The 22,662-nt window shown below is 36.8% G+C and overlaps 1 protein-coding gene across 1 annotated transcript; it reads left to right on the top strand.

Annotated features, from left to right (window-relative positions):
* Nucleotides 1-192: 192 nt before the first annotated feature.
* On the top strand, nucleotides 193-22,662 carry LOC139148311 (zinc finger CCHC domain-containing protein 14-like). Its single transcript, XM_070719680.1, has 13 exons — nucleotides 193-802; nucleotides 6,232-6,409; nucleotides 7,370-7,440; nucleotides 8,384-8,455; nucleotides 9,399-9,462; nucleotides 10,242-10,317; nucleotides 10,510-10,658; nucleotides 11,445-11,514; nucleotides 11,827-12,076; nucleotides 12,386-12,477; nucleotides 13,264-13,511; nucleotides 13,975-15,588; nucleotides 17,636-22,662. The coding sequence occupies exons 1-13, from the start codon at nucleotides 317-319 to the stop codon at nucleotides 17,689-17,691; spliced, it is 3,426 nt and encodes a 1,141-aa protein (XP_070575781.1). The 5' UTR covers nucleotides 193-316; the 3' UTR covers nucleotides 17,692-22,662.

Raw genomic sequence — 22,662 nt, 5'->3', positions numbered from 1 at the left:
TGCAGAATGGTTTAAATTAATTGGAATAAAACCTGTGATGGACAAGACGTTAACAACGGTCCATTTACCCTCTTTCTCGAAAGGAAATAGAAAAAGTTCATCAATTAAAGGCATTCTGCGGAGAATTACCTACTGAGAGGCACCCCTTTATGCAAAATGTGATCGTCGAGCACAGTACCCGGATGTGTTGGCTGTTCCAAGTTGCTTTTGCAAATGGCGACGAGTCTGCAAGTATTTTCAAATAGTAGGTGATTTTGACGGAATTCTGTCTGTATTTATGAATTCTCTGGTGCTTTAACAATCTGACATCTACACTATGGTGTACAAAGAGGAAGTATATAACTGGTTCCACGGTCTCAGTGGTTCTGGTCGAGTGGATTTCCTGTGCGGATTGTTGTTGAAGTGTCTACCATTCGAATTGAGGTATCTGGGTGCCTACATTGAAGAATTAGCGAGAAAGGAATATCATAATCTCAGGGAGGATGAAAATAACGCCAATAAGACAGCGTTCCTTAGCCAACTTAATGATGTTTTTGATGCATGTACTCGTAGGAAACTTATAGTCAGTCTTGCTTTACTGTATTCAACGAACTGTAGCTGTTCAGATATTGTGTTCAGAACTCTACACTGTCAAGCTGTTCAAGTAGAATCCAATTTTGCGAACATTCGTAGTAATAGTATGGATCAAGTTTATGAAGAATTCTTGTTACTACTCACCATGGCAGTACACCACCCCGCATTTGCCTTTCATCAAAAACAGACACTTAAAGTCATATTGGATAAACTGCATCTCTTAAAACAGGTAAGACAGTTATTACACAATTTTGCAAGGGGGGGGGGATTACTGTTAATGTCACAACGTCATTTATGGTGTGTTTTGACATATTTAGTCCTATGTATTCGAAAAGCTATAATATTATAATGTTATAGATATTCACCAACATACTTTTTGCACATATTTCTTTTTGGCAAAAATGTTACCTTTATTCTAACATTTTCACACATCCCTTGGCCGAAGACCAAGGGTGACAGTGATGACAGTTCTGTGAATTTCGTGGTTGTTGACAGATGGTGTGTGGACTATTATTAGGAAAAGATAAATATGTTACCCCGTCAAATTTTTTCCAGATGAAATAAACAAAAGTAAATTAAAAGTATCATTATGCCATGAGATAAAGCAGAAATAGATTTGCTTTTAATGTATGTTGCAGATTACATAAAATTCAACACTGTAAAACCGAAAGTAGCTCATGTATATATGTAGACGATTTCAAATACCTTAGTTGTGACAGTGCTAAAGTAGGTCGCATGTTTGTTGATATGTTGACGTATTGTTATGCATTTAGAGTGAAATTTGCCAAATGTAGTTAGTGAATGATACATTTTCACATCTAGAATATTATCCAAACTATGTGTGTCCAATTCCAATAGAGTAAAGCCTTGGTAATATTTTGTTGCTCCTGACTTTACTGGGCAGACAGATGCCAGTAATGTGTTGCAAACACTACAGCGCATTCCAAAAGCAAACAGTGGCTTCTGTGTATTCCATACCCATATTTGTTGTATTCTCACGCCAGCTAAAACCGCCACTCCTCAAAATACAATTTTGCACCCTATTGATAACAGATAATTGTCTTAAATAACATTGTTGGTAATGTCTGGAATTACTAACGCCATTGTCCGTAGAGATCATGAAAGCTTCAAGATGTTTGTAAATCTAAATAGCATGGCTGTCATATTTTGTAAAGGAATAATTGTCATTAGCTCAGTAGCATCAGAAATATAATAGATATTGTGTATTCTTAAAATAATCACAGCAATTATGTAAAGGCCCAAGAATATCAGCAGGTAAATAAATCACAGAGTTAGAAATCATTATTTAAACTTTTTAATTTTTTTTTTCAAATAAATGAGTGAAAGCCTTACTGTCTAGTACATTAATAGGGATAAAGACAGAATTTTCTTCTCCAATATGATATTTTTAAATATCATTCTTCCCCAGTATGATATTTTTAAATATCATTTTTAATCTTCTCAATTGCAATGTGACAGGAAAAACTCTGTAATATTCTTCATTTTAATGGCTTTGCGTGCTGATTATAAGAAATCCCAAACGATAGATTGATGACCTGACCATCATACTTCATACATGAAGAGAGTGTGACTGTAGTAAAGTGTAGACACATGTTGCCCTTGACAAATTTCTCAGATGTGTTTCCTGAAGAAATTCATCAATTGTCAATTGGCAAACTAATTTTCAATTTTACACACATACATGTAAGCTATAGAAATATGAACAAATAGTTTCACTTTGAAAATATCATGATCTTCAAGTAATTTTACAAAACATTACCATACCAAAGTACATAGAGAAATATACATGAACCACTGTATTTTTGCTAAATTTTTGCACAGATGAATTTGACAGTTTTATCAGAGATTACAGTGAAAAGCAAGGTAGTTCAATGTAATGTGCGTAAAGTAGAAAAAGTGTAGATCAAGTTCATAACCAGGTAAACACAAAACATTTCAAGAGAGCCAGCAGCTTACAATCTCAAGTTTTACAGTAATTTGCGTTTGTTGATAATGGGGTTAACAACACTGCTCTTTCCCTAGCATTCACCGCTTTTCTAACATTTGGAAGATAGATAAATGGTGTATGAAACCCTCGTAACATTTCTGTTTGTCTTCTAATATAACCCTGTTGACACTCTGAGGGGAAACCTGGTAGCATGACTTTAGAACCCTGGTAAAATTTACTAATTACAGGTCTTAGCAAAACCTCTGGCCTTGGACCCATAAATTTTGTCAGTCTCTCCACTTGTGTAATAATGTCTCCGAATCATTGGGTTTTTTGCAGAGTAACATGTTCTAAGACTCTGAAGGACATTTTGTAATGATATTGTTGACATATGCACATGCATATCATTCCATGAACAAACAATGAAATCTTAGGTTGTAATTCATGTGCAAAGTGGTGAAAAACAAATTATTCATTTGCCTATGACATAAAATATATTGATAACATCATATATTGATGGATGTAAAAACAAGTTGGCTACTTCAGACACTTGTGTAATTCAGTAGCTGTAAGATGAACACTGTTCTTTGTGTAGAGAAGCGCGTACAAGGTGCCAATGGTTAAAACATCCACATATACTTCTAAGCACCGCTATTTACTACAAACAGAAGAAAGCTTGTGCTGTTTAGATTCTTTGAGTGCATAGCTTTCTTCTTTCAATTATTCCTGGTATGGCCCATTCATCAATGTACACCTTGGCTTTTGTTCTTAGAGTATACTATAGTAATTGCAAGGAAATAAAGTTCCCACATTAAAACTCCATGTAGATAAACGCATGCGCAGAGTTGAAATTCTTTTGATTGGCAGTCAAAAAAGAATCATAGATATTATTGAGTTCATAGCAAGTTCAATTCACGATGTAAAAACAGTGTTGGTGTCTTGACTTCACGGTGTAAAAACAGTGTTGGTGATTGGCTTCATGTCAGCACTCAGATATTCTCATGTACAACAAAATACGGACATTAATGCAAATTTCAAAGAAATCTCAGGGTAAAATTAGCAGTACTGCAATCATGCAAAGAACTATAGATACATAGATACAGTACATATACTCCATTGCCCTCCTGTCCAAGTATGCTGCTGTCATTGACAGCACAGCACAGCATCAGTACTTAGTATGTTTTATTTTGATATGAATGGCCTATAACACAATTGTGTACGTACAAAGGGTGCCTTTTAATATAATTAGTAATGTTGATTTGATTTGTTGAAGCTAATTAAATTAAATATAATACAAATTGTTGAATGACATTCCTTTTTATTTATTCTATTGTCAAATTTCATAAGCACTGACCAAATCATTGGCATAGTGTTTCATTCAATATCCTTTCAATACCCTCATGTTGAATGTGTGTAAACTCATCACCAGTACTTTCTATATTACCTGGTAGATACAATGGTAGGTTTTGTATGCCAATTAGATGTGTTTATATGTGAATTGCTGTGTATCCTTGTATTAGCCAAATGACAAGGGTAGGTAGTTGTTGTCAACTAGAAGTTCATGTAGATTATGTTTTTCCAGAGTCCAGTGAAGATATCTGTCAAAGCAGCCAGGCTGAAATTTTTTGACAGTTTTCACTTTGCAGATATTTTCCATATTTGACCACCCCTCCCAAAATCTAATGATCAATCCCTTAGGAACTGGTGGGTCAGTGGATACGGGTACACGTATATCAAGAAATATGAAAAAACGTAACGATGGGATGCAATTTGTACTGGTACTTCCAAGAATTTTATATTTCAATTGTTGGCGTTTTTACTTAGGGAAGTAAAACGAAATGTATGTCATACTTCTGGTGGAAGTTATTCTTAAAGTGAGGCAATATTGTCCTTGATAAGCAGGTTGTAATTTTTTTCCTTTGATTTGGAATAACATGGACTTGGGTTTTAAATTTTTTAAATCTCTTTTTGGCCTTTTTCTCATTGTTAGTTATAGCATTCCTATTTACAATTTTATGTGTGGCATTAGAATTAATCTTAGTTGAAATAATATTGCAATATGCACATCATTGATATGTTGTCATAAATATTCTGATTTACAAGTTATAATTTCACACTGTGTGTATTTGTCATCATACTGTTTGCAGCGTTCATATATTTGTTACTGAATATGACAAAAGTATTCAGTACCTGAAGTATTTTTCAAACACTGTATAAATATGAAAAGTATCATTGTATAGTAGGTTGTATGTGTACGATTTGCATTCTTTTCAATATTCAACATATCTTTAGAAACTATCTGCGATTTTTTAAAACTGATTTTGGCTTATGTTTCTGCAGCCTATTTTGTTTAAGCCATAGAGCTGCATGAACTCACTATTATTATATTTTAAGCATGCATACTCACAGCAGCCGGTTTTGTGTGCCTATGCTGTGAAAACTACCAAAAAAGGGCTTGTAAGATTTATTTTATGTATCACTAACCACTGTAATTTTGTATTACTACTTTGTAAAATGATTCTTCAATGGCATATGTTTCAAAGCATGTCAGAAAGAGAGATAGAGCATGTCAGAAAGAGAGAAAATGCTTATACCTAGGCTGTCATGCAATAGGGTAGGCAAGTACAATTATGACAACTGCCTTGTTCACACAAAATTACGCTGCTACACCAACGTAACTTTTACGTCAGTGTTTTAAAAGCTGTCTGAATGCTTTGCATCGGCCCAGCGTTGGATCAATTTGGGAGAGAGTCTAGGGCCAACATAAAATATGAGTCGGCCCAGATTCCCCTGTGTTAATGTGTTACGCCAGCCCTGGTCCTAGTTTGCCAAGTTTGATCATAGACCTTTTTAGGTTCTAAGCTTATGGTTTTATAGTCAAGTTTACATTTACCGGAAGTTTTCACTTCAGTCCTCATAATCCACTGGACAGTCAGAACAACATTTTCCCACCAAGTTTGCCTCCGCAAATGAGACCGTGTCGCACGATCCGCAGTGCTTGTTACAACTGAGAGACGCGCATGTTAACTACATCATTTAAAAAACACCATGATGGATTATTTCTCCGCTGCTGATGTAAAGATATGTTCAGTAAAGATATGCTGAAGTTGTCTCTGATGGTTTGAATAATCAGTTGCAGTCATATTAGCCCTTCTTGTGTGTAAAGCATGAACACTTCAATAGTACAACATCGTGATGTTATCCAAACCGGTCATTTTGAACTTTGAAAGGTCAGAGGTCACATAGAGCTAAAGTTACGCTGGTGGATTTTTTCACTGTGATCATGTCTGAACGGAAACTAAGCCATGGTCTGGTGCTACGTCGGACCAATTTGGCCGTAGCCAACTTTGCCTGCATAAATGAAGTCAATTATAATGTAGTCAGATGTACAGTAATGTAGTGATAAGTGTCTATTGAAGGATGTCGCATCAAGAATTTTCATTTAAGTGGTAGAATGCTTGAAAAACTTTTGATGATAAATTGTACAAAGAAATTACAGATGGTACCAATATTTACAGCAAAGCAGCACTTCATATGCATACATGCACTTGAAAAGTTGTATGACAGATATTGGAGGACGTTATCAAATATGAGATAATTCTTACGTTAAGGAGCATGCTTTTAAACCTGTTACAGTGTCACCATTATTGATAGTATCATACCATTTATTGCAGAATCTAATGCTCTCATTATGATATGTCATGTTTCAGAGCTGTTTTAAAGCTGCTTACAGTGATTCCATACAGGATGATGATGAAGGAGACAGCCTTTCAGAAAGCCATCACAAAGACAGCAATCATCGGCACTCTAATGTAACAAGTGATGTCCCCAACAAAGACAACACACCCAGACAGTCTAGTTTACCTTCTGATGTCCATCATAAAGACGGTATGACAAAACAAACTGCTAATATAACAACTACATCCATGATACTAAATGTACTAAACGATGAAAGCTGACTTTGAGGATGTATTATTGTGAAAAAGTCAACAAACATACCGGTATATTAAAAGGGCATTTATGAAGGAAATGTATGGAAAAGGGGAAGTATGAATAAAGGACATTGTCCCAATGTTTGATGATGTGAATATAACATACTAACATACTCAATAGGCATATTCCCACATTCCTTATCATATTGTGAGGTCAAGGGCATGTAGAAATGAATTGCTTGAGTATTCATTTAATCATATATCTACTAGGAATTTATTCAATAATAAATATTCCATCAGCACATGATTTTTTCAGTCGTTACTCTATGCATTTTCGTATGTATCCCTAGTCTTGAACAACAGAGTTATGTTGTAATTGTTATTGAGGATAAGTAATACATCATTTATTGCTAGTTTGACTCATTACTGTGTTAATTCAAAATTCATGTTTTATAGTGTTCAAATTTAAGGTTATCAAATTATTAATTATTAAATGGTTTCATTTCCATGTATGTTGGATGCTGAAGCCTTAACATGCACATAAAACCATCAGGTTAAATCAATTGACCTGTTTTATGGACATTTGAATTGTTGAACTCTGGTCTAGCCTTATATACTATTTTGGAAGTATTTTAAAGTGATATAGCAAAGATGGTTTCATTTGTTGTCACATTTATTGGTGCCAAATATGGTTGATACCATATGTGCAATGCAGCCCAACAATATGGACATTGTCAGCACTTTCTCTAGTGCAATCTAAATATCAGTAATAGTACATACTAATAGTTCAGCAATTTGTGAAAGGCTTTCTATGAAATCCATAAAATTCGACCCACAGAATTCTCTAGTATACATGGTTTTGTATAACAGATTATACCATAGTTAAGTATATTTATGTTTTATTTTCTGCTTACAGTTTATGTCAAGAATATTGATGTGACTGGAATTCAGAAGGGTGCTGACAAACGTTCCAAGTTTGTCTTCAAGGTAGTGTGTTTATGCCATTCAGATACAAGATCTTGAAAAGCTTGCAATCTTTGGCAGTGCTGTTGTTGTTCACAATGCCACAATGACTGTGGAAAAAACACCATTTTGGAGAACTCTTTTAATGCTGTTTCTTTTTAACATATTTCTAATATAAGGAGATGCAGATTTGATTTACTGATTGGAATGGCAACCTAATTATATCACAGAGTGTTGATGTAACTATAGTCTTGCCAGAAATATTACCATGCTGTCATTTGTACACAAGAAAAATGAGGAAAAGAAAATGTGAAATATTAGAAATCATTGTGTGATGTGTTCATCAGATTATTTGTGGTAACATATACATACAGTAGGAATGTGAAGAATGGTTGCAGAGAATTCACTTACAAAAAATTGTGTTTGGAGTTGGATTTCCAAAATTATTGGATCAAATAAAATCCGGTTACAATGATGTTAGCCAGCTTGACCTTTTTCAAGCAATAAAGTTTTGCAATTCCTTCCTCTTTCATTCTTGGGTTGTGCACAGAGTACAGACTGTTTAGACACTTCCTGTGAGATCATGGTGTATTGTCCAGACTCCAGTATTTCCTTGTGAACAATTGTGGGTTGTGAAATGCTTCAGACAAACAATATTCAATATGTCTCTTCATGGTGTGGCTTGTACGGTAGACTTGTAAAGTTGATGAACACAAGTGTGTCTGGCATTATGATTCAGCCAACCACCTACTCACCACAATGATTTGGCACAAACCCATTGTTTTCAATGATGAGTATTGACCTGTGCACAGGTCAATTTGGTGTTTAGTGCAAGATGATAGAATGTAACAATACCATCATTCATATTATTTTGGCAAAATGTCTTCAACCAATTTGATATTCTTAATGCTGATGTTTGAAAATACAACAGTATTGTTTGACTGCAACAATTACTTTATTCTTATAGGTGACATGGTCTAATGATGTTGTCAATACTGTCCACAAGACGCTTGGAGAGCTGCATGTCTTTCAGTGCAAGGTAAGCTGTTGGCTTTTCACTTTTCATTTTCACAGTCTTTCCATGTCAGAACAAAAAACACTCTTTTGAAAGAGGTAGCCTTTAAACATAGGTACGTTTTACCGTACACGCAAACGTAAGATGAAAATATTTTGAAATTGCTTAAATGCAAACTACACTGAACTGATAATACTAAAATATTCCCAAATTTTCTGTATGAAGTTTCCTTTTGTGTGAGCATAAAGCAGTTTCCATCTTTCCTGACATTTTGGATCCATATTCATATTTAGAATGTAAGCTTGAAGTCTTCATGAGTAGGAGCATTGACTTTCAATCTACATTGAACTCTTTGGGGAGAAAGCAAAACAAGTCTGTGCCTGCATTTCACTCAAGAATGTTTGCATTTGTTAAAATTTTTCCATTGCCTTTAATGTGTCAGTACAGTGCATGTGTTCATGTCAAGTTTCTGTAGAATACAGTAATCCTGCTCTTGATTCTAGAACCAGTTTACTGCCCATTACTTTCTCAAACCCTACATCAAACATGGTTTTACATTGAAGTACAGTATCATGGTTTTACATGTTGTAGCTCTCCATTAGCTGTAACTTTCGATGTATTTTCCATTTTTTTTTTCCTAAATGCACTGTAAAATTTCTTGTTTAACTCCAAACACAGTATGTGAGTTCTATTTCTCCAATATTCCTGTTGACAATCTAGTTTCAGATCAACCAAAATTCATTTGTCTACAGACATTGCATATTGTACAGGTGACATCAGGTTGGCAAGACTCACGTTTTATACCTGGATGTACTTCAGGGTGAGGTGTCAGACAATTGCCTTTGTTTTAAAAACAAAAATAATAACAATGTAATCAAAAGTAGCAGTTATGTCCCTCTATATGTCCCTTTAAAAGTAAAGCTGATTGAGAAAGTGTGTATAACCAACATTTGTATTGTGTTCACAGCTGTTTAATCAGTTCCCAGATTCTGGCCCACATCAGTCCGACTTCAATCTACCAAACCTACCAGGTAAGGCGCTTATCTTCATTGTCCATGCCATCTCAAGTCAGGGTTTGGAATAGAGTTTTGAGAGAGTTTGTTGGTAAACTCTATTGGTAAAGTGATATTTTGAATGTACAGTGGTGACCAATGCCACTATCTCATTATTGATACAACTACTTTGATATTTGACTATCAAAATTACTAATGATCGATGTCATTTTACTGTATTTTTCTGGAGAGAAAGTCCACGTGTGGATAGATAATTTATTTGACGTGTCTCAGTTATAGCCAGAACATTCTTGAATAAAACATTCTATTGAAATGATTCACTTAGTTTGTCCCGATTTAGGAAGAAATCTCTCGCAGAACTTCGCCTGGTTCGTCTTTCCTGTTAGATATTCCAGAAGTTTGTCATAAACGTACCGGTACACTAACTACATCTCTTTGCCCTCTCATTCATATTCACAACAAGATATATCAGTAGCCTATGTCAGATGTGTCCCTTCTAATTCCAGTGTTTAACTATGTTTTGCAAAACTAACTAAGTTCAAAGGTGTTTGTGTGCTCTCATATAACCAGAGTAGAGAATCAACAATGCTTATATCTCTGTCCCCTGCTACTGCTGCTGTTCATTAACCTGTTCATCCCCATTCCCTGTAAATGAGTCCACAAATGCCACTGATGTCAATAGGTTTGGACCAAACCATAGAGGTGAAAGGGTTAAACTGGAATCATTCCCACACAATATGCAAAATCCATTGTTTTCAAAATTTTTAATGAAACACAAATGTTACCATTTTTCACAGGAAAACACAGTTCCAAGATGACACAAAAAGGGGATTTGGCCGAGAAAGGTTTACAGGAAGTTCAAGACTATGCAAGGTAAGAGAGATGGAGAGTGAAATTGTTGATCAACTCGCCTCCTATCTGTTAATTCCTTTCATAAACATCTTCAATTCTGATTCTGTGTTAGCTACTGTAGAAAATTTAAAGTTGGATTATTTGAGTAAACTCTGACAGTTTCTCAAAAGAATGTTTTGATTTGAAATTCTTACATCCTGTCAACCTTTTCAGGCAATTGGTAGCTTTACCTCAGCGTATACTTCAGTGTGAAGAAATTCTCAGTTTCTTCCAATATCCAGAATCTTCCAGTATGAGCACTGTATCCAGTGGTATTCAGACTGCCTCTACAACAATTACTGTTGTCTCTTCTAAACCGCCAGGTGAGATGGCAAAACCACTTTTCTCCGTATAGTTTAGTTTACCATGTGTTGCAGAGATTCAGCCCGCCACAGTATTTAAAGTATCTGTGCCAAGTTGTATCGTCAAGTAGCTAGTAATTTAAATCTTTTTAGCCTTTCATTTCTACTATCATTCCTTGCGATCCAAAGATAATTTTTGAGAGAAGATGTTGAGAGAAGATACTTCTGTGTTTGTACATCTCGTCTGTTTCACCCCCCACCCCCCCAGTGCTCTTAAACTCAAGTAGCTCACTTTGTTTGTTGTTAAAAGTTATATCCTGTAAAGTAAATAAGTAAACTGTGACGTCATTGTGTACTTTTGTCGAATTTTGATATGTAAATCGTGTGGCTGAAGTGCAGAGTTGTGAAATATAGCCTAGTGAGGTAGGCTATAAAAATACACAAATGTTGACAGAAATTAGAGCAAACAAGTACACAAAATAAGGGACCAATGTGCAGCATTGAATAAGCTGTTATCCAATTGAGTAGCTGAATTCTACGAATATAATTAAAACAATACAAATAGACTCCCTAAGTCACTGTGAATAGTGACAATGGACCAATCAGAGAAAGAGCTTATTCAATGCTGCACAAAATAAGGAGTAGTAAGCTCTCAAGGAAAGAGTTTTATCATTAAATCACCTTGACATCAAGATGTTTTTCTGGTAGTATCTTTCTTCCTCAGCCTTCAGAGAGCCATGTGTATGTTTTACTGTTGAAATGAAAGATACCCAAAAATTCATTGGTCATTTGCTTTTCATTTGTCAGATGTTGTTACTGCAAGCCATGCATCTAAGCTGTCAGTTCACAAAGTGCCCACAAACACAACAACTAATAGGTACGTGTTCCAATGTCTGTGTCAATGGATTTCAAACTTATCTCAAGGATGTTTAACACTGATGATCAAATATGATCAAATTTGGATACTAATCCAGGGCTCAAAATCTTCTGATTTGATGTCTTTTAAAGTTTCTGTTGAAAAAGCACGATACACCATACAATTATGTGCATATGTAGTGTCTATATGCAAACACACTACTGGTGTTTTCATAGCATGAGTGATATATGTACTTCCATTGTGATTTTTTGCCTGAATATTTGTGATGTAATCAAATAAGTGCCAATGTGAACAATTTATATTTTTTTTCAGACCCATGTATACACAGGGTATGCCTGACCAGTCATTGGCAGTGTCTCCTCTACCATCTCCACTGTTGTCACCACACATATCTCCATCACCAACTCACGGTCCAGTGTTGTACAGATCACCTGGAAATGTGCCCAGTGGCTATGTTTCTCAGCATCTGCCACAGCCTCATCATAATCCAGTCCTTGAGCTGCTTAAAGAGCTTCGGTTACACAAGTACGCTGCCCACTTCAAAGATTTAACTTTCAGTCAGGTAAGTCTTTTCCCCAGTGAGTTGGCATGAGGAAGAGAGATCACCTCATGCCAAGACCATCTGTAATTGTGTGCATGTTAGACACTTTTGTGAGATTCCCTGATACACATGCCTGAACTTGTTCATGCGAAATTTGCAGAAGGGTAATTGGCTGTTGCTTACGTTATACGTGTAAAATTTGATTCGCAATGCCTTTCAGCTTTTCCTTCCCAATTTTTTTAGAGGTGCCGTGAGCACATGACTGAACTAATTTTGTGAAAGTCTTAAGTCATATTAATCATTTCATATTTTCTTATTCTGTATTCGTAGATTGCAAATCTCACAGAGGATGATCTTGATAAGTGGGAGGATCTTACTGCCGGAGCTAAGGCCAAGCTAGTGAAACATCTAAATGGCATACGGTAGGTTATTAATCAGATGTAATGGGTTGCTGATAAAAAGCAGTTGTACATTGTTTTGTTTCCAAAGAGTAGTTTGCATCACAACTGCTAAGTATCAGAAAGTGGGGAGAATTGCCAGTGGAGTAACAAGGTGTAGTATGACAGAACTCTCTCAGATTTATATCCTCTGAGATCACACCGTGAACATGTGTGTTACAGCACACAGAGCACCATATTGATTTTGTACAAAATGTCTCCTAAATTAAGATTATGTAGAGATCTATCTTAATGCACAACATGAAAATCATGAAAAATAATTGTGTCAAATTTTTGTGAAGAAGATAGCTATGTTGGAAACAATTACCAGTAGGGGATGCTAACACCAAAGTAGTTTTGACAACTGTACGTAAGCAGCCAACACGTAGAGTCCAGTATGTACTACAGCAAGGACAGACTCTGATTGATGGTCAGCAGTGACTTGGGGGGGAGGGGGTGCTGCTACTAGAGTGTACGCCTCAGCTATTGTAAAGGCAGACTCTGATTGAATGGTCAGCAGAGACCGGTGGCGTTTCCTACTAGTGTAGCTTTGGGTACTGCTTGCAGGCAGATGCAAAGACCTTGTTGAGCATGAATGATGTTATGAGAATGTTATAGTCATGATACCAATAACCATGTATACTTGTCCCTTCCTGAGATTTAAGACTGATGTGTATAAGCGCAGCTTGTTCAAGAACTGTTTCAAGATTTATTGCATTGGTATGGTACAGTTGTTCATGTTGAAACGTATATGATATCTTCTCTTATTAGACAAGCTGCAAGAAGTTTAAATGGAATAAATGATCAGGTTTTTGGACAATCATCACCTTTTGCAACACCACCGTACACAAGGTCGTATAGTGGTGGTAATTATTCCATGTCACCCCACCAAGCACCCATCCAGAACTTGTTTATAGGGAGTCATGCTGGCCAAAGCAGCCACACCTCTGAATACTCCAGTTCTGACTGTTCGTCGTCACCTTCCAGTCCAAGGGATAGCTCTGATGAAAATGAAAAGGGTAAGAATATTATGTATGTTGTTGATAGTGTGTCCTTTGATGTTAGACACTGACATCAGTGTATAAACAGACATCTACACTACATGTGTGTGCTTTTAGTGTTTGCGACTAGTGCTTCTGTCCAATTTCTTGGTGAAAGAGACAATAGCGTCAGTCAGTTTCTACCTCTCATATGCAGAGATTAGTTCTATAGGTAGCTGTGACCAGAAACTTCCCCATAAACGTATCAAGGTATGAAGTTTTTGATGTTAAAAGTATTTTTACATGGAGGGATTGATGTTTGTTTGTTTCCAAAAAGTTATCATTATCTCATTTCATCACAGTTATGAAGAAGTTTGTCATACATACATATGAAGAGCAAGCAGAGAATACATGGGTATGGAATTGTTTTCATTGTAAGAAACTAATATCCTATGTATTATTTGTGTCCATTGACATTATCGATATTGAATCGTAATTCCAGATTCAGAAGCGAGTGAAAGTTCAACAGTATCTCTGCCGGAAACTAAACTCTCCAGAAGTACTGTAACCAAAGACAGGACAGGCCAGATATATCCGTCAAGTCCAGTGACAAGCTATGGTAGATCATTGTCAACATCAAGTGTTCCAGATTTGCCGATGAGGAATCTTCACATAGCTGTGAGCAGTACTAGCAGGAAAAACCAACAAAGTCCTATGCCTACTTACAGCAATGTTGTCAAGTCCAGATCCATGGAACCCATCAGTGGTATTGAGAACAAGCAACAGCCACTTGGAATCCCACATTCACACTCACACTCAATGCCTTCTTCACCAGCGTCAGAAACAAGCCTTTCGCGTTTGCAGCAGCACGTCTTGCCGCAATCTGCAAGTTCGCAGCTGATGTCAGGACATGATAATCGACCACAAAACCTACCAGGAACTCCAAGTGGTGATAATTATCCTACCGATGTCAATGCAACAAGTCCTCTCCGGTCAAGTGCAATGGTATTTACTCCAAAACAGTCATTGTATCAAGTCACAATGGCCCACTCAGATGTACCAAGATCTCACCAAATCAAATCACCAGGGCCAATTCATAGCACTGCCAGTGTGGAGCAAAACATTGTAACAACGTACAAAACTTGCGTGGCATATGTGCCTACTATGTCTGCAAATGCAACATCAACTATTGGTTCAAGTATTCCAGCATTAACACCTGCTACAGCAGCACCTCTGCCTGATGGTGCACCGTCGAGTTCAGTTCATAGCACACAGACTGTATGTCAGGTACACACCACGTCCGTCAAAGTAGAGACAATTTACACAAGTGCAAAGACACTTCCAGGAAGTGCACAGACAAAAGTAACATATTCCACTGCATCCCCTAGAGGTGGTAGTGACAGTCCAGGAGCCAATAATTTACACCCACAATCCCCATTTTTCATACCCAATGCAGCTCAGAACATGAATGCAACACTGCCGCCCAGCAATACTTTCAACAGTGAACATCCAGTGACGTTCAGCAGCAATGTCCCCCCAAATTATGGAAGTGGTGCAAATCAAGGCAGCAATTACCATGGAAACCATCCAGCAAACTTTCCGAACAGTGGGAATAATTTTAGTGGCAGAGGACATACAATGAACTACAACAATAGTGGTAACACTGAAAATATGTGTACAAGTAGTACCAGTAATAATATGCTATGCACATCATGTGGAAGTCCTTGTACGAACAACTCATTTCCTCTTCATGTTAATCCTGGATTTGTAGGAGGCCCCATGGGCAGTGCTTTACCTTACGGTAACTTTCCCAACTTCCATCCTGCCAACGTGAATGGATTCATAAACCCAGGAATACCTCGCTACCATCCCCGTGTGCCGCCCCATTCACCATTTCAGAACGGACTCGGTGGTGAATTCCTTTATGCCAGCAGTGGTAACTTTGGGATGATACCTCAGGGCAATGCTGCATTCATACATGGAATGTTCCCCTATGGCAACTTCACACAGCATGCCATGGGTCACAAGAAGCCTATAATGCCATCTTGCTACAACTGTGGTGGGCATGGACACAGAGCTCAAGAATGCAAAGAAGCAACTATGGAGGCGTTTCAGAGTAGGTCATCTTTTATTTTAAACATTCATAGACTAGTTTTGCTACAACCTCTCAGTTCGCTATTGTTGGTATAACCCCACATTTAGCCATATTTGGTATCCTTTTATTAGTCCCCACGGACACCGTCCGGGGGGACTTATAGGTTTGGTCATGTCCGTGCGTGCGTGCGTGCGTCCGTGCGTGCGTCCGTCCGTTCACGCAGATATCTCTGAGATGCCTGGAGCGATTTCATTCAAACTTGGTACAAGGATTACTTCATATGTCATACAGATGCACGTCAATTTGTTTTGTGATACGATCCAATATGGCCGCCAGGCGGCCATTTTATTACGATTTTTCATGTACAGAGCCATAACTCAGGCATGTTCCAACCGATTTTATTCAAAGTTGGTACAAGGACATTGACCAATGTCATACAGATGCACGTCAATTTGTTTTGTGATACGATCCAATATGGCCGCCAGGCGGCCATTTTATTACGATTTTTTCATGTACAGAGCCATTACTCAGGCATGTTTCGACCGATTTTATTCAGAGTTGGTACAAGGACATTGACCAATGTCATAGATATGCACATCAATTTGTTTTGTGATACGATCCAATATGGCCGCCAGGCGGCCATTTTATTACGATTTTTTCATGTACAGAGCCATTACTCAGGCATGTTTCGACCGATTTTATTCAGAGTTGGTACAAGGACATTGACCAATGTCATAGACATGCACATCAATTTGTTTTGTGATACGATCCAAAATGGCCGCCAGGCGGCCATTTTATTATGATTTTTTTCATGTACAGAGCCATTACTCAGGCATGTTTTCGACCGATTTTATTCAGAATTGGTACAAGGACATTGACCAATGTCATAGATATGCACGTCATTTGTTTTGTGATATGATCCAATATGGCTGCCAGGCGGCCATTTTATTACGTTTGTTTCATGTACAGAGCCATAACTCAGGCACGTTTCAACAGATTTTATTCAAAGTTGGTACAAGCTTATTGACAAATGTCATAGCTGTGCATGGCAATTTGTTTTGTGATACGATCCAAAATGGCCGCCAGGCGGCCATTTTATTACGATTTTTTCATGTACAGAGCCATAACTCAGGCACATCTCAACCGATTTTTTCAAAGTTGGTACAAGGACATTGATCTATGTCATACATATGTACGTCAATCTGTTTTGTGATACGATCCAATATGGCTGCCAGGCGGCCATTTTATTACGATTTTTTCATGTACAGAGCCATTTCTCAGGCATATCCGCATGTTTCGACCAATTTTATTCAAAGTTGGTACAAGGACATCGACCAATGTCATAGCTATGCACATCAATTTGTTTTGTGATGCGATCCAATATGGCCACTGTGCGACCATTTTGTTACGATTTTTTTCATGTCCTGAACCATAACTCAGACATGTATCAAGCGAATTCATTCAAAAGTATTTTTATCACAGACCTAATGAAGAGGACTCTATCCTCTCTGAGGACCTGTAATCAAAATACCCATTAACAAGTGGGGACTGTGTCATCAACGATGACTTGTTTCCAGTACCCAGGCTGTGTACATGTCTAACTACACCATTAACCCTTTACCTGCCAGACAGTATCACTTCCCCATCTGCCAAGTCAGTAAAAACCGGTATTGAGCCCAAACCATATTGGCTTGGTATGTTATAGCAGCTTTAGTCTGTAAAAATCATGTTTACCGTATCTCTGTCTTCAGGGACCTTCAAATCTTCAAGGCTTTGTTAAAACGCACCATATAGGACATGTTTTGCTTCACTAGCTTTAACCAACTTGACATGACAGGTATCAGCAGACAGTACAAAGAAGTTATATTTGACACTCAGACAATCAACAGTATTTCAGAACATGTTCAGTTCTGAGCAGACATGTCATGACTTCAAAAAGTGTCCAAACATTTTGAATTTATAATAATTTATGCAGCCGATGATGTCTCAGTACTTTTCAGTTGATGTTGCGTTGGTAGATGGGATGATTAATCACTGATATTTGTCTTTATTTTCTCTTTGCACACAGGTAAATTTAGTCTGAAATATACCCCAGTGACTGAAAGTGAGACTGATGGCCAATGATAGGTCCAAAGGTCATCACCACGGTAACCTGATTGACTAACAAGGATTGTGGGAGAAGAAACTTTTAGAGCAAATACCTTGCTGACGGAGATGTATTTTAGCCAATCAGTCACAGTCCAAAGCAGCACAGATTTTAAATTAAGATTTTTATATGAAAAATGCAAAGCAAAAAAAGAAAGATTATGACAGAGAGAAAGAAACAAAGAAAATGTTAGTCTTGTAAATGAGTGAAATATTTTGATTTTGATAATTGTTGATGTTTGAGATTATCATGATTGTATAAAAGGAATGGATGTTTGAAGCCATACCAGGTACTCACTTTAACAATGGTAATGTCTTACAGGAAGTATACTTTATAACCCTGACCCTGCTAGCGTCATAAATGAATGCCCAGTAAAGGTAGCCAACTGTACAATTCAGTTTTGAAAAATTACAATACCCCTTCCATGTAGTCCCAACCTGACCAAGGTTCATCATATATACACACACATGTACATTACACAGGCTTACATACCAACTCATGGTATTCACAACAGGACATGCAATATTTTAACAATTGTGCCAGTTTGAAGTCTTTGCATATAGGCAGCTGTGCTACCCATCTCTCACTTTGTTTTGTAGCATTCATTAAATTTGTGCAATGCTTGCATGAACAGTCATCAGAGCAACTCTACTAGTTAATCCTTCAGTCCAACAACTCCTCTTCCACTATGATGGCCAAACCATAATATCAGAAATAATAGGACAAAACCATTTTACTCAGGTAAGTGTAGGGTTCAAGCAAGCTTGTTCTTGTATGCAGCTGTACTGTTGGTTTCTTGTCTTTCTAAATTGCAACTCATAACATACTGCAAATGAGTATGATTGTGGGCCACCCTGACCTAACACCATCACTCTCTCATACCTTTGTCTGCATATCACTTCATGCCAAATGTAGGGCCTGGTGCCTCTTTGTCAATCGGATAGTTTGATGGTTCAAAATCATCTTCCATGTAATTATACCCAAATGTGTACAGTACTTGTTTAAGGTTTAGTCATGCTGGATTGAATATTGCTATTGTTCATTGGCAAAATCATAACCATCAGCTTACATATAAAGAGATTCTGGAAAGCAATGGCATGGACATGCTGCAGACACAGACACATACACACACACACACACACACACATACACATACACACACACGCACTGATGTATCATTTTTCTATGCCGCCATCAACCCTTCTCTCTGTATATATGTCCAACCATACCATAGACAACCAAACAGTTTAACCAATGCTTCGTAATGTGAGGGTCAACTTCTTTCATCTTTCAATAGTAAATTAGCAGATATGCTTTCATTTTTTTGTGCCAAATTGTAGCATCAAGACAGCTCCCACATAGAACAATATAACATGATTAACATTACAATATTAAAACTGCAGTGAAAACTGAAATATGTGATTCTCAGTCAGTCTTGATGTTTACTTGTTATTTTCAAGAAATTTACAGCAACTAGAAACAGACAAATTGGTGCGGATTAGTTCAGCAATTCAAATTTACAGTTAGTGATATTTAGTGCTAAATGAACACCTCCTCAGATTCAATTTTGTTAAGTGTCCTGTCTTCATCAGTATCCCTACCAACATCCATCTGTTACACAGGAATGTTTCACAACAACCACCTTTGTGCATAATTTGTTTTAATGTACGACATTTACGATAAAAGCGATCCTCTGTTCTTTGTAAGCCATGGACACGTGTGCTTCTCATTTGTGTGCGCCGGCTGGCTAGATCATGATAGTCTGCCATGTGTCCACAATCAACTCAATATGTGGTATAGATAATGTGATGATCTTGGGAATGAATGCTTTCTTGATTAAATCCACGGTATGGTCAAATCTCCAGTATGATACAGTAATCATCACAGAAACTTCTTGTGATATGTGTATGTTTAACACTAGCACAAAACAACAATTTGATAAAGAAATATGGATAATTGCATTATCATTTGGTGTTTTCCACATACAGTATCATTACTTGTTACTTTATTTTTTTAATAAGATGATAGATATGAATTTAAAAATTTCTGTAAAACAATGGAGTTTTCGCTTGTGTATATACATTTGAAATAACACAAAAGATGAACTACAGAGTATTTCCCTGATTTTGGAGTTTCTGAGTGATACTGACATTTTCTCCATGATATGTAGTCAGACTGGTGATGTAAAAAGTAAAGAGAGTCGTTTGAAGACAACTTTTGTTGCAATAACCTTATGTCCCTCGTAACAGACACAGAAAAACTATTCAAACCATTGTCCCATCTATAGCGTAACTCAGAATGTTATCTGCACCAGGTCAATCAGTTCCATGAAAATGTGAAGTTTATTTTGGGGTTTGCTGTCAGTATAGAGAGAAATGAATGGCAGCAAACACCTTCCAAGTGGCATTTGTCCTTTTCAATTTTCTGGTGGATTTAAAATTGAAATGCTTCCAGGATCTTGATGACTATGGTTTTGTTCAGATTTTTGAATTCTTTAAAAGATTTTTAGACCCAAATTTTGTTTTTGTAATAGGTCAGTAAGGCTGCTCTTTCAGAGTTGTGGAAAGGTATATGTTGGTAACAACGCGTATTATCAGAGTTGAAATTGTGTTCTATACTTAGCGAGCATGGTATTTGTTACGCAGAATATGTACTTTTGTACTGTTAGAAATGTAGAGATAAAGGTTTCACACTGAGAAATATTGCGGACCAAATTCCCCTCTGATGAACATAAAGCTTGAGATCACCATTTGTCGTAATCATGATTAGTGTATATTGTGCTATTGATAAACATAAGATAACATACAGCATCTTTAAGAATAAAATATTAATCAAACATATATCATGAGACTGCTTATAATTTCAGTTGCAGTCACATTATATATTTTTGGTAATTATCACATCTACCCCAGTTAAGTCCCCCCCCCCCCCCCCCCTCCTCTTTTTTAGGATCAGCATACAGTGAAAAGAGAGGAAGCTTAATCAGGGTTGGATACAGTCCTGTCATGATTACATTTATATTTGTTGCCTTATCCTGTTTCTTCAGTCTTTTTGTAAACTTACCATTACTGTGAAAGACCAGTTTGCCTGTCAGTCGTGGTATCCTGTTAGTCATGACTCAGCCAGAGCTGCAATGCAGCCTGATGTGAATCGGTTGTGTAGAAAGTGTTCAAGGATTTGTTCAAAGCAAGCTACAAGGATTCAAAGTCCATGTCATTATACGGTAGTCGATTTGTTTGGAAAGAGTAGGAGCTGTGTTATTCTACTGTGTGAATATGCTATTTTTTGTCTGAGAAGCACGCATTGCAAGGCTCATCGAGTACATTTCCTCTTGAACTGAGCTGTGCAGTAACCTTGTACATAGAATGTCTTTCTGTTTTACAATTTACATCTCTTGAACCATATGTTGTTATTATATAAAATAAACTTTGCTTCTCTGAAAGCATGGGATAAGACTTTGTAAATGAATAGATATTACTTTTCAATGATATTTTATTTTCACATTTGATTGTATTTGTCTTTTCAACAACTACCATGAGGAAAAAATATACAAAAACAAAAAAATGAAATTTTGAGAATATTACTTCTTTTTACGTAAGATCACTGATGACTTATAATTTCAGACTGCCCTGCAGGGGAGGTTAAAGTCAAATTTTACAGACTTTCCCACTTTTTTTTTCTAATAATTGTTGCAGAACTTTGGTCAGAAATGTAGTTTCTTTAATTTGCTCTTTTTATTTTTGATGATTGAAGTCATGTTCTTACCTAGTGAATTTTATTGCAAGGAAGTGGATTCACATCCATTGACCACAATCGTGCTTAGAAAGCCTTTTCTTTGTATGATAGGAGATGAGTTCAGGGGACTCTCATGTACAGGTGATTGCATCATCAATCAAAGAGTGTTTTTGCTGTTTTTTCAAAAATTCATGAAAAGAGAGATGCTACATGCAGTCATCTCTTTCAGCAGTGTTTAAATTTCATACTGCCACAAATTCCAGCACTGAGTCTGCTCTGTTGCAAATCACTTTTGGCATTGAAGATGCTGTGGACACTTCTCAGAAAATGTCATCCACGCATAGCAAATCATGTCAAAGGTATATTCCATTAAATGCAGAACCCAAAAAATACTATAAACATACTTTCATTGAAAACAAAAAAAAGCTAGCCAGATTTGTGTTGTTAGGTGTCCAGGTATATTTCTTTGGAAAACATTCATTGAGGGGAAAGATATAATTCATAAAAGTCAGTGTGTAACTGTAGCAATGTATGTCCATGATGCCACTTGAAATCATCACACAAACATAAACAAAATGTACTGGCATAATCAGTGTGATGCAGTGTGAATTGTACAGATGTAATTTAACCAACCAGTACTCGTGATGGCACTACAACAAAAAGACATTACCATTCCCACTACTCAACATTAACACAATAGCAAATGATGTAATCATATTACTAAGAAAGCTTGTGTACCTCTTTCATGAAACACCCCCTCCCCCAAGAAAAAAACAACTTTGTCATTTTTACTTTCTTCAATTTATCTGTGGTAACTGCTTGATCATTCTCTGCTAGGGACACCACAGTATCTTGTGTAGACGCACTAGCCATGTCCTTCAGTTAGTATGTGTCTTTGCAGGGATGTTCCGACGTCCATATTTTTCCTCTAATCCACAGTATGGTCTGTGTCAACTAAATTAATTTAACATGTATATAATTTGCTTAGATTTTGTGACGTCGTTCCAGATTTGACATATTTTTCAATTTTCTTTCCTTTTTTTCCCATTTACAGCATTGTAACATCACATAGTTTTCAAGTTTTCAATCCAAGTATTTCCAACTCAACTGAAAGGTTCACAAAGTATATTTCTAGTATCGAAAAAGAAGTTATAATTTTATTCAGCTTAAAGTAACTGTTAAATGATTGAAAATCATTAAAAGATGAAAATGTT

The sequence above is a fragment of the Ptychodera flava genome, chromosome 13 (assembly GCF_041260155.1).
Source record: "Ptychodera flava strain L36383 chromosome 13, AS_Pfla_20210202, whole genome shotgun sequence".
In the NCBI taxonomy this organism is placed as follows: Eukaryota; Metazoa; Hemichordata; class Enteropneusta; family Ptychoderidae; genus Ptychodera; species Ptychodera flava.
This window is presented reverse-complemented; position numbering and strand designations above follow the sequence as displayed.